We start from the raw sequence: 14,277 nt of genomic DNA, 5'->3' as shown, positions 1-14,277 counted from the left end.
ACATGCTACGAGGAAATGAATGCCCGTTAAAATACACTGATATCTTGGTTCTCATTTTTCTCACTCCGAACTGTGGAGGGCTTTGGCGTTTACAATGCCCCTTGAAATGCCTGTAATTCATGATTTTATCATGCCATTAGAAATGTTCGAAAGTCTTGACCAACTGCAAACGTACGTAGATCTCAGTCACAAATGATGGGAATCAACATTTTATTGAAATTCAAAAGTGATACTACTTGGACTCTTGGACTTCAATGTGCTGCCTCCTTTTCCATTGCCTTGAGCTTAAGAGTTTCCTTGTCCTGGGGTAGATGGATCTTCCAATACCTGTAGGAAATTGGGTTGTTCTCCAAATTAAAACCCTCTATTATTTTTATCGTATCCACATCCATTAGAACAAAGTTTCTGCAAAATCAAGATTTTGCTTCATGTAGTGCACACAAAATTGGCACGTAGGCTCCCCAAAAGCTTAAGTGATCCAGGGACTAAAGTCCATTAAAGCAGATGAACAAAAATCAAAATATCCCTAATCAATGCACAAAATCTGCATCCTAAACATTTTGTAGCACTCCCCAATTGCTCTATATATGCACAAAATCTGTTTTGCTCAGGGCACGCTGCCTTGCCGCACTGCTGGCCGGTTCTAGGCACCTGGCATAGCATGAAAATTGCTCATACATTCGAAAAATTGTCCATACATTTGAAATCATCATAGTTATGACCTACTAAACAAATCATCGGCTATCCAATCACGAAACTGATTCATGCTTTGATCTTCGTCCCTATGACATGTGTTAGCTGTATTTCCTTGAGAAGACGATGCTTCGGAGAATGGAGCATAGTTTTCATCATGATCACACAAATCAAAGTCTGCATCCGCAAAAAAACTCTCTCGAATGAAATTATGAAGTGCTATGCATGCGATAATTATTTGGCTTTGCTTTAGCATCGGATAACTTGGTAGATCTAACAAAATCCTCCACTTCATCTTCAAAACTCCAAAAGACCGCTCGATGACATTTCGAAGTGAAGTATGTGCATAATTAAAGTGCTCTTTTTTACCTCTTGGCATTGGGCCTTGTGAATACTCCGATAGATGATACTTTGTACCCTTGTACGGTGCAAGATAACCCGGTCGGTTTGGGTACCCAGAGTCGACAAGATAGAACTTGCCTACACATTTAATTTTTTTTTATGTAAGTCACATGGCAAGTTAGACAAAAGAGAGCATAGAACACGTCAATACCTTGAGGTGGATGCAGAAACTTGTCTCCATACTTCTCAATTGCATCTTTGAACACCCTCATATCATGAACTGAGCCAGGACATCCCGCCACGACAAAAGTAAATCTCATATTGAAGTCACATATGGCTATCACATTCTGACTGGTATATCCATGTCTTCTCGTATGTTGCACTACATTCTAGCTTATCTTGTTATTTGTAATTTGAGCTAAGGTTTGTTGTTCCTCATTTCTGGCAGGTTGTAACTCTGTAATCAACTCCTGAAACATCTTCAACATTGGACTTTTGCTTTTCTTGGGTGGACTTGTGGTTGTATTTGTAGTGCTGCTTGCCCTCTTGCGGCTGCTACTACTCATTGGACTGTTTAGAAAGCCTTCTCCATCTGCATCTTCACCTTCCTCATCACCATATGCTCCTTCACACTCATGAGGTGCTTGTCCAGGGATGCATGAGGTGGATCCATCTATTGTCACCCCATGGAACATCTCAGCTAGTTGCTCCATGTACGTAGGTATGGCGTACTGGAACTTCTTACACTCCGGTTTTTTCTGAAATACACAAATGAACACACAAAGCAAAGATAAATTAGACCACAGACATGAAGATATAATCACAGTCATGAAGATATGATGACACGGTTCAAAGATAAATTACCTCCGTGTGTTTTTCCAGAAAGCAGCCGATGCTATGATTGTTCCATCAGGTGCTTGGCCTAATACAATTTGTTGATTAAGAAACACCCAGCAAAGTGTAAAGGGTCTTGCATTGAGTCCATTTGTTCCTCATTTGTTTGGTTGAACGTGTGAGGCCAGTCTTTGTGAAAAATTGTTGTCGCATCTCATTGTAACCTCTACTTGATCAGGTAATTCCCTGACCTCATTTGTTCAACAACAAGATCACAGAATATATGTGTGTTTTCTTCAGTCCAATTGGCCTTGTCAAAATGATTCTATTATAGAAAACATAATTAGGTAAATCCTAATGGACCAAATCAACATATGTACTACCTAATGGAGCATCACATCATAGCAAATCAACTCATGATAAAAGAGCAAAGCTAGTAATGGAACATCTTATCAGAGGAAATCAGAGCACGGATCTGGATCTTACCGAATGGGAAGGCCTTCAAAGCCGTTGTCATCTTCCTCCTCGAGTGCGCTGACATGCTCTGGAGGAACGGAGCTGTTTCTGGGAAATGTGGATCCACGGCCTCTGCGGTTAGCCACCAATCCCCCATGGATCCCCTATGGCCTCTCTGGTTAGTCATGGATCCCCTACAACCTCCCCCATGGCCTCCGTCGGATCCTGCTCTAGTGGTCAGCGACCTCGAGCGGCGACCTACCCCACGGCCTCCTCCAGGGCCAAGGGGAGGTAGCCCTTGGTCGCCTGGAGCAACTTCCACCTGCAGGTACTTCTGGTACAAGCCAAGGTGGGGGAAGTCGTCGGCCTGGGAGTTGAGATCCAGATGCTCCATGCGCATCAGGGGAGCGGAGAGGCTGGGGGCCGCCGGACGATACGATGCCGACTAGGAGAAGAGACTGAAGTCATCTTCATCGGGGGCGTCCGGGAAAGCAGGGAAGCTACAAGCCGACGATGAAGAACCCACCTGAGAGAAGTAGTCACGGTAGCCGTTCCCGTGGCCGTCCATGGTGGATGCAGTGGTGGGGAGGAGCGGGTGCGGCAGTGTGGGGAGGAGTGGGGGCGGTGGCGCCGGCGTGGGGAGGAGAGGGGGCGGTGGCGGCGGGGAGGGCAGCAAGCGAGGGTGACCTGAAGGGATGGTTCGGGACAGGTGGAAATGGGCAATAAATGAGGGGCAGGGGTGTCCTCCTGGGCTTTTAGTCCCTTTTAGTCACCTCCCAAGGGACTAGAGGACTAAACCCTTTAGTCCTCCTTTTAGTCTCTCTGTTTGGAAGTTTAGTGATTAAAAGAGGCCAAAAGGAAGGGACTAAAGTTTAGTCCTATGGAACCAAACATGGCCTAACTATTGCTTGCCCGGTTGTTCTCGAGTACTAAATTAAATAAAATTATTCTTCTGAAGTGATTCTAGAGATATTAGCCTATGGGTGGATTCCATGCGCTGGGCGCCGGATCTGATCGACCGGCGCCCTTCCGGCTGTGACAACCTGGCAGCATAGTGGGCTTGGTGCGGTGTCGGCCATGATGCCACACGTGCATCTAGGCCTTGCTGTGGTAGGCGTCCTACCCTAAGCAACGGGTGTGAGTTCGCGATGATGGCAGTCGGCTCTCGATAATGATAGCAGTGCGGGCGTGTTCGGCACCATCAGCAGCTTGGTGAGCGTATTTCCGCTCAGGCTGCTGCTGGCATGGCGTGGTGGAGGTCGAGGCGAAAGCCTGGTCAGTGACGCTTGCGGGTGCCACTGCCTCTTTGGAGGTGACTTCGTTTGCACCTCCCCCGTGTGGCGATGTTTTGATTCTCCAAGTGTAAACCCAGCCCAATACTTGGGCTGACGATGATGCCGTCATTGGCGTCGTGTTCTTCTTGAAGGCATCGTCGTGAAGATTCATCTGGTGTTTCAGCATTCCCTGTTCGTGCTCAGCTGCTCATGGGTGATCTTCATTCGCTTGGGAGGTTACCTTCGGGGAACATATTGGCCGCGATTTATTAACGTGGCATGAGAACATAAGCACCGGTAGAAAAATGAGCATTAATCCCGGTTTGGAAACCTCATATATCTCAGTTTTCCCAATTGAGACTAATTAATCGGGACTAAAGGTCCCTATTTTTAATCCCGGGTCTTTCACCCGGGAGGCCCTCCCAAATCACAAGTCACGCGATTTTTCACGTGAAATATGCGCGTGCGCGGTGCGTAGGATTCAAACCCACGACCTCAAGCCTCGCGCGTAGCTTCTTTACCATCTCACCTGCACAACACATCTAACTGAGTAGGGGATGCAATCCTTTTGTAGTAACTCGTTGGGGACCCTTTAGTCCCGGTTACTACAAAAGGAATAAAGCCCTCGGAGGCTTTAGTTTGTAACACCAACCAGGACTAAAAGTGTCTCCATGGACTACAAATTTAGATCCGGGACTAAAGACTCCTTAGTCCCGGGTCAAAAAATAACCGAGATTTTTGTTGAGGATGGAATGTTGTTTTTCTACCAGTGAAGGGAGACTATCCGTTTGATAGCAGAGCAATGGAGGCTTTGGAAATTTTTGGTTAAGAATGGATGGATAAGCAATATTAAACATTTCTTATGATTATTTTTCTCTTTTGTGTACTCTTTCTCCTTTTATTTTTTAAGATCAGCAATTAAGCTGAAGACTCTGTAGAACTTGGTTGTGTGCGTTGATCACTGCTTATGATTATTTTTCTCTTTTGTGTACTGTTTCTCCTTTTATTTTTTAAGATCAGCAATTAAGCTAAGACTCTGTAGAACTTGGCTGTGTGCGTTGATCGGAGAGAGAGGCTGGATATATTTCCATTTTCTAAAAACAATAAAATTATTCTTTCTCGTGCAGCTTGGGTGAACATTGAAGTATTCATGACATCTGAAAACCATCTATTTTCATTCAATGTAGATAATTTTTTTTCCATATTCCTCTCACATATAGTCAATGGGTTCATGGCCTAAGAGGAAACTATTGGTGATCAATGGACTTGGGACACATTTGGGAGGCAGATATAATATAAGTCAAAATCATCTTCAGTTGCTTAAAAACTAAATTTTTCTGTTGTTCTACAGTCATCCAAGCACATTCCTTTACTAAGATTTTCACAATCTCAAAGAAACTGACTATTGCAGTAACAACTGACCGTTGGGTCCCTCCGATCCTGTAACAATTATCAGGTTGATTTTTGTTAAGTAAAACACATCCAACAATTCTATGAAACAACATGTGTTGCCTTAAACTTATGGAAAGCCTTTGTACTCAAGATTTCATCGATTTCTTTTTATAATTAAGATTTCATCAATTAATGTTTGTTTCCAAAACTCTTTGACAGAACAAAGACACATGGAATACATGGCATAAACTTCATAGAGTTATCTTGAACTCAGAAATATCATGATAAATTACCAGATAATCACAATGACTCACTAGGCATATATTTGAATAATGTTATTGTACTTCTGGATTTCACGGTAAACTCGAGTACAATGAAACTATATAGCACATCCTCAAACTCTCAAACCAAATATCAGAAGAGAAAAGACTCTCCAACCACTCATCACACCCAAATGGTCTTTTATTTCTTATAGAAATGCCATCTTCTCATGTTTTGTTGCAGAGCATAATAAAACACGTCACAGGAACACTGCTAGCGAAGTATTCAGCATTTCACTAGCTTCCATCTTGTATATCCTCTCTGTTGGATGAACCGAATCGAAGAACACATACTTATCAGTGTCTTCGCACGTCAATGGTTCCTCCAAGCCGCAAAGGAACAACGCCTCGATAATTCCGGTGCCACAGCAACCTTGTGCTACATTCTCAAATCCTGGTAACCATTAAGAAAGACATTTTCACACTGTTAAAACTTCCTACTGCACTGATACTCTGATCAACGTAAAATATTGCATGTTGTAAGCATACAGCTGCTAACATGAACGCGTGCTTCACAAACCCTTAAGATGAAGATGAACAGCATGCATACCAACTGAAACTAAACGAAAGATCCCACAAAATACTCTTCTTGAAAGCCAAATTAACTTACCATATTTCAGCGGGTTGGCAATAATTGAGGACACCAAGCTGTACATGTCCGAATACACCACCGTCGCTCCAGTGAGCTCACTGTTGAGCTTACTCGCCGTCTTCTGCAGCTCGGCGTTAAACAGCAACGCGAACTGGTTGAACTCCTCCATGCACTGGCCCGGCTGGTGAAGGTTCACCGTCCTCATGGCAGGCACGCACCCCACCGGCAGGATGCCGGTCAGCTGGATCCTGCGCCCGCCGAGCTGGTACACCTCGCGGACGGCCGCGCCGGCGATGTCGGTGAGCAAGGCGACGTACTCCGGCGGGCTGAACTGGGAACGCCGCTGGGGGAGGAGGAAGTAGTTCACGCCGATGTCGTTGTTGCCGATGCTGAAGTAGTAGAGCGCGTCGGCGATGATCTTGTTGGCATTGGACTCGCCCTTGGAGACCGTCAGCCTCTCCTTGTACTCCTTGAAGTACTCCAGCTGCTGCCTCACGTGTATTACGTTCTGAAACGAATAATTAAGATATATGTTAAAAACCTAAAGTTTGTGCAAAATCATGATTTTGAGTTCGAAGACGTTATGATCAAATTTCATATTGAGACAGGTGATAGAGATTCAGCTCACGGATATATCTGCGGTCAAGTCGTCGAGTCCAGTGCCTCCGGAAGCAAAGCTTACACCCATGGCGAGCTGGTCGATGGTGCAGCTGGGGTCAAGGTAGGCTGGCACAGACGACGGCAAGCCGAACGCCTCCGAGATGAAGTCAGTGACGAGGCGGCCGTTGGAGAAGCGGCCTGTGGCGATGCCGCCGTCGAAGTCGCGCCCGTACGGCGGGAAATCGCCCTTGGCTATGGTCAGGATGTAGTCGTTGTTGCCGGAGTCGACCGTCGAGTCCCCAAATACGATGATCGCCGAGACCTTACCGGCGGCGGCCGCCGCGCTGGGTGACAACAGTGGGTGCACTAAAAGGAGCTGAAAGAGGAAGTGCAGATGACGCTGCGAGAACATCTTCGATGGTTGCTCTAGCTTGGGAGCGAGTGCGTCTACAATGACTGAAGAAATAAGCTGTGTGATGATGCAAATTTGTAGTGTGTGCTGCTACCGACAGGGACGTATCACGTATGTGAGGTGGAGGTGGATTAACTGATCCCAGGAGGCTGGCAGCTGAGCTTCTCTCCACCGTTCGTCTGATTATATGGCCCGCTTGAATAAATTCAGTTTGATAGGTGGGCGTTTACATGTACTTTTAATACTGTGTAGTCACATCGAAGATATTCGAGGCCTTTCAATTCACTACTACAGAAAGTAGTATCACTGTCGGCCTCAAACCGACCGGTTTGGGATCCATCATATCCAATTTGACGGTGATGGGGTACGCCATTATCGTTGATTTTGGAATCGGCAGTGATGCCTATTAAAAAAATAAAATAAAAAACCCCCGCGCCCGACCTCCCCGCCGTCGGGTGCCGCCACCGCGCCGCCGCCGGATCTTGTCACCCCTTCCCCCCACCCACCGCTGCCGGATCCCCGCGCGCCGCTGAGGCTCCCCGGCACGAATCCGTGCGCCGATGCTCCTCTCCGCCTCCGCACCTCGCCCCTCCACCGCTCCTCTCTGCCAGGCTGAGGGGTTTGTGCAGTGAGCAGAGGGGGGATCAGAGGGAGGAAGAGAGGGAGGGAGAGCCAAAGGGAGGAAGAGAGGAAGGGAGGGCCGGAGGTAGAGATGGCAGAGTAAGAGAGGGAGGGAGGGGGCCAGCAGAGGGAGATGAGGGAGTCAGGGGAGGGAGAGAGCGAACGCGAGAAAAGAATGAGCTGTGATTGATAAAATTTTGGATCCGACCTCCCCTTTCACCACCGGACAGTGGGAAGACCCGGCGGTGATAGTTTTCACCACCAGTTTGAAACACAAACCGACGGTGATGCTAGTTTTCACCGCCGATTATGTTCTGTATCACAAACTTTTTGAGAGAATGGGAGTTTCACCGCCAGGTTATCTGAAACCGGCGGTGATAGGGCGTCTGGGATAACCCAATCTGTAGTAGTGATTCGGCCTTCATTTAATTGCACCATCATCCAATTTGTTTCAATTTCACTCTCTATTTGGACGAATTGACTAGCTACTTGGTCTCAAAATGTGACTAATCCCCTTTACCAAGATTTTATCAACACATTGGACTATATGGATTAACCATTTATCTCATGTATATAGGGCATTCCCTTGCATTGATAGTATTCATGTACATTAATCTATCACCTACTATTCGACAACACTTTCCGCAGCTATGTAGCTACTTGATGCTGCTAGAAGAAACTACTAAACTACTTTACTGGATCATAGCATCAAAGCATCTATTGTTTAGTTAATTAACACTATCACTGAGAATAGCATATAGAAGGGTTAGTCTTTCTTTTGGTATTTTCTTCATTAATTTGTGTCATCTTCCGATCTGCCTAACTTTTCGATTGGTGGATATTTATTCCAAGGTCAAGGGCAAGATTTGGCAACTGGTTTTAGGGGTGTTTGTTTCTTTAGTACCTCCTAAAATTCCTGTCACATCGAATGTTTAGATACTAATTAGAAGTATTAAACATAGACTATTTATAAAACCAATTGCATATATGTAGACTATACGAGACGAATTTATTAAGCCTAATTAGTCCATGATTTGACAATGTGATGCTACAGTAAACATGTGCTAATGATGGATTAATTAGGCTTAATAGTTTCATCTCGTGAATTAGCCTCCATCTGTGTAATTAGTTTTATAATTAACTCATGTTTAGTCCTCCTAAGTAGCCTTTGAATATTCGACGTGACATGAATTTTAGTCCGGACTAAAGATCCAAATACCCCCTTATTTTGTTTTTTTATGGGAGAGGTGGCAACAGGAAGCCGGATGATAGATTGATAGCACACCACTTTGACAACCGCTTGATCAGACGTTTTGTAGTAATGTATTAATCAATTAATTATAGTGATGCCAAAAGATTTTTCATATTTTCAGTAATAATCAATTAATTAGATGGTTGTAGCATCAATCAACATGCTACTTTTTCATCTCCAAGTTGTACGACAAGCAAAAGTTTCATTTATGTTTGTCGACAACTAGTACTACTATAACCCTCAATGGAAACCTTACACTGTTCAATGAAAATTCCATTCTTCTATTATTAGGTCGAGCTTTTAGGCCTTTATCTATGGTTGGATCTTGTTATGATTTGGATCTATAGCTTGGACATTGAGTTGGCTCAGCCTGTTAAGAATAGCAAGCTGGAAAGCTCAGGGCCGGGCTTGTCGAAAAACTTGAGTTGGCTTTTTCGGTTCGCAAGTGAAGTTCAATTTTCTTGTAAACCAAAAGTACTATGGTTCAACTTGAACGGGTAGAATATAGATAAAAATTAAGATCTTTAATATTGTTTATGAACAATAAAAAAACAAAAAAATGATGCAGATGGTTCTGCTTCTCCACATGAGCTTCTGAACACAGATTTTGCGATTACTTGGGTTTGGAGTAATGGCTAGATACCAAAGCAGCTGTTGGCCAAAAGTTTAGATGCAGAGTTTGTGAATATATCGAGCCTAAGGAAACATTTTAGGAAGGTCGCTCATATGACACGAACCAACTTACAAGCAGCCTCAACTTTAACCAAGTAGCAGATCGCTGCGTATAACAATTCTTTGAAGATTTGTGACCCATTGAAGAGGATTTTCTTGCCTTGTTGACGCCAGATAAGTCACTGGAGAAAGATCAAATGGAGTTCATCAAATAACTATTTCAGTTACCAATCATTTGAATCTTATATGAGTATGTAACTTGTGTTCACGTGTTGTGCATTAAGGTAAACATCCTCAGTGAGGTAATTGTTTGCACTGAAAATTGGTAGCTTGAAGGAAAACTGAATGATTATTGGCAAATGGCAGCTGCAATCATAATACGGAGAAACAAAAGAAACATATACACATAGACAAAAAAAAGGAAAAGGAAAATTACCCATAAACCCCCTCATGGATCAAACCAGATTTCTTGTACACAAAGAAATAAAGAATGATCACATAATCACCGTTACCTTTTTGTCGTGAATAAACCGAAATACATAAAAGGCCCAATAACACAAAGCAGGCAGCCCAAGCCCATTACTGACGAGAAGAAACCCTAACTATAACCCAACTCACCCTTCCCCACCGGCCCATTCCACCCCACCCGACCGACCACGCCGTCACCGCCACCCGACGCCCAAACCCTACTCCCTCGCACCCATCTCCTCCTCCCTCACCCTCTCCGGCGGCGGCGGCAGCAGCTCCGGCTCACGAAAGCGAAGGAACGACAAGATGGCGACGATCGTGAACACGACGGAGGAGGAGCCCATGCTGGCGGTGGTGCGCTTCACCGCCGAGCTCGCCTGGGCCGACGCGGGCCCGGAGGTCGCCGACCCCGAGGTCACCCGCCTCTGCCTCGAGGCGCAGGAGCACATCCTCGCGGGGCGCTGGCTCGACATGGCCTCCCTCATGCTCGCTTCCGCCGACCTCCTCCTCACCTCCCCGTCGCGCGTCCCGGACAAAGGTATATTCCTTTTTCTATTCCAACTCAAGATTTGATTTGCTTGCTTGCCCAAGAGAGATTTTTTGAAGAGCTAAACGTTAGTGAACTAGCTACTGCATGAGGGTCCGCACCCCTGCAAGCCTGCATGCATCCATCTGTTCATTAGGCTCTCCCATGGCTGCTTCTACTGCAAATCTGCTATGTCCCACCCATCGCTCTGCCACATTCGTTGTTCTTAGGACTCTCGAGCACTTCTGTTCTCGAAGCATCGGTAGGCATTGTATTGAGTAATTTATATACACGCTTAACAAACTACAAGCACTCATGCATCATCTCATCTTTTAGTGTACTTAATGGCTTCTTGACCTCACGGCCAAGGCCACTCGCTGCACTTAACAGCTAGCTGTAGCAAGATAGCCCGGCCACTGTGCTCGCTGGGTGGACCGCAAGTATTCAAGTCTGCTTACTGGCCATTCGTTCACAGATAATCCTTTACATATTTGTTTGCTTTAGCACACTGCTCATTGACTGTATCTATTCGATGCTGTTAGTTTAGTTTTACATAATATATTACTTGTATACCCACTGCTTGCTCCTGGATGGCAATTGAGCCTTCAACTCTTCTCTTGCAGATCTCGAGTGCATCCTCTCCGTCATCTGCAGCCTCGTCACCAAGGCTGGATCTGAGGACCAGGCGCTGCAGATCACCGACCTCATCTGCGCCAAGCTCACCCAGCAGCCCGAAGACAAGCCAGCGCTGCGCCTCAAAGTGTAAGAAGCAACCACTATCAATTTAGAAATTCCTGAATGCTAGGTTCACTTACAAATTACAATGCTGTTTCCAATGTATAGTCTGTTCAGCTTGTACAATCTGCTCCCGAGCCCCTACGGCAAGGCATTTGTTTACAAGAAGGCTCTCGAGCTGGCCACTGCTGGGAAGGCTGCTGAGTGCATCATCCCATCATTCAAGAACATCGACAGCTTTGTCAGTGAGTGGGGAATTGGAAATTTAGAACAGAGGGAGCTGTACCGTGCCATCACCAGGATCCTCAAAGACCATAAGGGGTGAGGCATGCATGCTGCTTGCAACTTATCATCAAGTTACTTTCAGTATACTGTCTGGCGAGATTTTGCACTGATGCAATTTCATCCCTTTTTTTATTGACAGCATGACCAAGGAGTACTTCAACTTCCTCAACAAGTACCTCACCACTTTCAAGGGATCAGATGATGACTCTGCTACAATTGACGATGCCAAGGAAGAGGCTGTTGCGGCAATTGTCGAGTTTGTCAAATCATCTACTCTCTTCCAGGTGCTTGATTGCCCCAGTCTATGCCTCTGTAATTATCAATTCTATGAGAAGAAATTCAGGGAATATAGTGCCTAAGAAGGACCATTGTTTTTCATGAGCTGTTCATTATTGCCTCACAGAGTCACAATATAACATCAGAATCTTTATCATTTATCCAAATGTGAATTTGTTTGATCAGACTGTTGAAATTGGTTATAACATGCCAGCATTAGTCTCACTGTCAAAATATGCTCTAATGCTACCCAGGTTGCAAATAACCAGTGATGGTCCTCTCAGTATCTTCTCGTGTCCTAATTGTGTGATCACCTAACCAGTTTTGTTTTTTCTTCAATCATTTAGGTTGCCAAATCCTTCCACTACTCTTCCATTATGTAACTTTATCCCTTGTATGTCATTAATAATCCTGAATGTATCTGAGTTGTTGCAAATTTGATCTTGACATCAATGAATATGGTGGTCATCTAGTTAAATCCTTCTCCAGTTTTGTACTTCCAAACAGTGTGCTGGATTGATGGGAACTTTTTGTAATTGCAGTGTGATCTACTCAATATGCCAGCTGTTGCACAGCTTGAGAAGGATGAAAAGTATCAGTTGGTTTATGAACTTCTAAAGATATTCCTTACCAAGAGGCTCGATTCCTATTTAGAGTTTCAGGCTGCAAACTCTGCCTTGCTGAAAGATTATGGTATGTTCTCCTGCTGGACTAGTACTAATGATTCTTCCCTTCCGGATTCAAGTGTCTCATGCATCCTGGCTTCATTTCTTTGATTCTTGATGAACAATCGACAGGACTGGTTCATGAGGAGTGCATAACCAAAATGCGCCTCATGTCTTTGCTCGATCTGAGCAGCCGTTGCTCTGGCGAAATCCCTTATTCAGCAATCATTGAAGCACTTCAGGTAAATTGGCTCTTTTACTTACTGTTTAGTCAATCGAATGGCTTCTTTTACCTTGCTGAAACTTTAATTGACTTTGATAATGCTTTGTTAGATCAATGATGATGAGGTGGAGCAATGGATTGTGAAAGCAATCGCGTTCAAGATATTGGATTGCAGGGTCGATCAGCTTAACCAGACTGTCATCGTCAGGTATTCACGTCGCTAAGACTTTTGCAGACAGCCTTTATATTTTAGCTGTGGATCAGGGTTTCTCTTGTTCGTCATAGTTGGTTAACTTGTGATCTGCTGTGCGAATTTCAGTCGGCATACTGAGAGGATATTTGGGCTGCCACAGTGGCAGGGTCTGCGCACAAAACTAGGAGCCTGGAGGGTAACTTCTTGATTCACATTGAATTTGCGACTTTCTAAGCATGTTATCTAGAGAGACTATGGTGTGTTGCCCCCTCAGTGTTTGCTGTGCTTCTGATTGAGGTATCTAAAAACTGTGATTCAGGGAAACATTGCCAGTGCTATCAACACAATCCAAGCTAACAAAGTCACTGACGAAGGGACACAAGGGATGCAAGGCTTGATGATCCGCTGATTGAGGGCAAGTCTGAGAATTGAGTTTATAGCTGGAGGGATTAGATGAGGAATTTTGTATTAAGACAACTTGTAATATGAGTTAGACCAGTGATGATTCTGGATAAATTTGGTTGCCAATGCATGCTCCACAGCACCATTGTTCCATGTATTGTGTCAGCACAGCTGTGCAAGTCAGTTGTTACACATACCAAATTTTTTGACTTGCCCATAAAAAAAGACGTGCTTTTATTGAACTTATGAAGTAACATGCAGAAGATTTTTACTTTCGTTAATATACCTTTTGGGTTTTGAACTAAAATGAATACGTTTGTAATAGGTCATGGATGAACATGTGCTGATACTTCATACTTCCAGTCTGAAGAATGGCCCATTTTCTGTATTATGGAAATGTTATCACAGGCTATTCAATTAGTGTGGAAATTATAGAGTGCTTTACCAATGGAGAAGAGTCTTTTTTTTAAGCACTTTGTTGTATGAGAGTTTATCAGGATGTGTCCAAAATCTTTGATAGGCAACTACCAATGGATTCCTGTATCATATATTTGTCGATGTTAGATAAAAAAAATCTTTGCGGGTCTGGCTGCTGTTGATAATTTGCTCTCCAAAATTTTCAGACCTCGAACTGTCATGCGTATAAGCGTAGTATCGGTCATGCCGTGCCGTCGGAAAAGTAGAACGTTCGCAATTCATTGATGGACATGGAGGCCTACTATTAAATTATTATTAATAATTATCGTCACTATTTTTTGGCTGAGGTATGTGAAAGGTGCAGATACACTTTTGCATACAAAACAGATCAGCCAGCTAGGATCACCTTGGATTGAATTTAGTATATCACTAGCTTCCTGCACGTCGTTCTAGATTACCGGCAGCAATGTAGTCTATGACGGCCCGACTTTGGTGATTATCTCTGTAAAGCCTATCTATAATCCTCTGCTAATGACAAATATTCAGTATTTCCTGACCGTGAAAAAAAAACAGTATTCCCTGTACCATTTTTGCGTTTTACGGCAGCCAGAGAAGTTTATGCAGTAG

At 44.3% G+C, this 14,277-nt stretch overlaps 2 protein-coding genes across 2 annotated transcripts; one reads left to right on the top strand and one right to left on the bottom strand.

The window, feature by feature from the left end:
* Positions 1-5,288: 5,288 nt before the first annotated feature.
* On the bottom strand, positions 5,289-7,037 carry LOC117847687 (GDSL esterase/lipase At2g42990). Its single transcript, XM_034728938.2, has 3 exons — positions 6,532-7,037; positions 5,922-6,411; positions 5,289-5,705 (listed from the first exon to the last, which is right to left on the bottom strand). The coding sequence occupies exons 1-3, from the start codon at positions 6,913-6,915 to the stop codon at positions 5,512-5,514; spliced, it is 1,068 nt and encodes a 355-aa protein (XP_034584829.1). The 5' UTR covers positions 6,916-7,037; the 3' UTR covers positions 5,289-5,511.
* A 3,053-nt stretch (positions 7,038-10,090) lies between these two features.
* On the top strand, positions 10,091-13,475 carry LOC117850657 (uncharacterized). Its single transcript, XM_034732514.2, has 9 exons — positions 10,091-10,466; positions 11,078-11,216; positions 11,298-11,510; positions 11,614-11,758; positions 12,293-12,443; positions 12,548-12,657; positions 12,749-12,846; positions 12,958-13,027; positions 13,151-13,475. The coding sequence occupies exons 1-9, from the start codon at positions 10,235-10,237 to the stop codon at positions 13,238-13,240; spliced, it is 1,248 nt and encodes a 415-aa protein (XP_034588405.1). The 5' UTR covers positions 10,091-10,234; the 3' UTR covers positions 13,241-13,475.
* The last annotated feature ends 802 nt before the right edge of the window (positions 13,476-14,277 follow it).

Source organism: Setaria viridis, chromosome 3 (genome assembly GCF_005286985.2).
Source record: "Setaria viridis chromosome 3, Setaria_viridis_v4.0, whole genome shotgun sequence".
Classification (NCBI taxonomy): Eukaryota; Viridiplantae; Streptophyta; class Magnoliopsida; order Poales; family Poaceae; genus Setaria; species Setaria viridis.
Note: the sequence above shows the minus strand (reverse complement) of the source record. Positions and strands in the feature narration are given on the sequence as shown.

Coding starts and splice junctions, on each gene's coding strand:
- LOC117847687 (XM_034728938.2), bottom strand. CDS start 6,915: ATGTTCTCGCAGCGTCATCTGCACTTCCTCTTTCAGCTCCTTTTAGTG. Junction 6,412..6,531: donor ACTTGACCGCAGATATATCC/GTGAGCTGAATC, acceptor TATTCGTTTCAG/AACGTAATACACGTGAGGCA. Junction 5,706..5,921: donor TGCCAACCCGCTGAAATATG/GTAAGTTAATTT, acceptor AATGGTTACCAG/GATTTGAGAATGTAGCACAA.
- LOC117850657 (XM_034732514.2), top strand. CDS start 10,235: ATGGCGACGATCGTGAACACGACGGAGGAGGAGCCCATGCTGGCGGTG. Junction 11,511..11,613: donor ATCCTCAAAGACCATAAGGG/GTGAGGCATGCA, acceptor TTTTATTGACAG/CATGACCAAGGAGTACTTCA. Junction 12,444..12,547: donor TGCCTTGCTGAAAGATTATG/GTATGTTCTCCT, acceptor AACAATCGACAG/GACTGGTTCATGAGGAGTGC.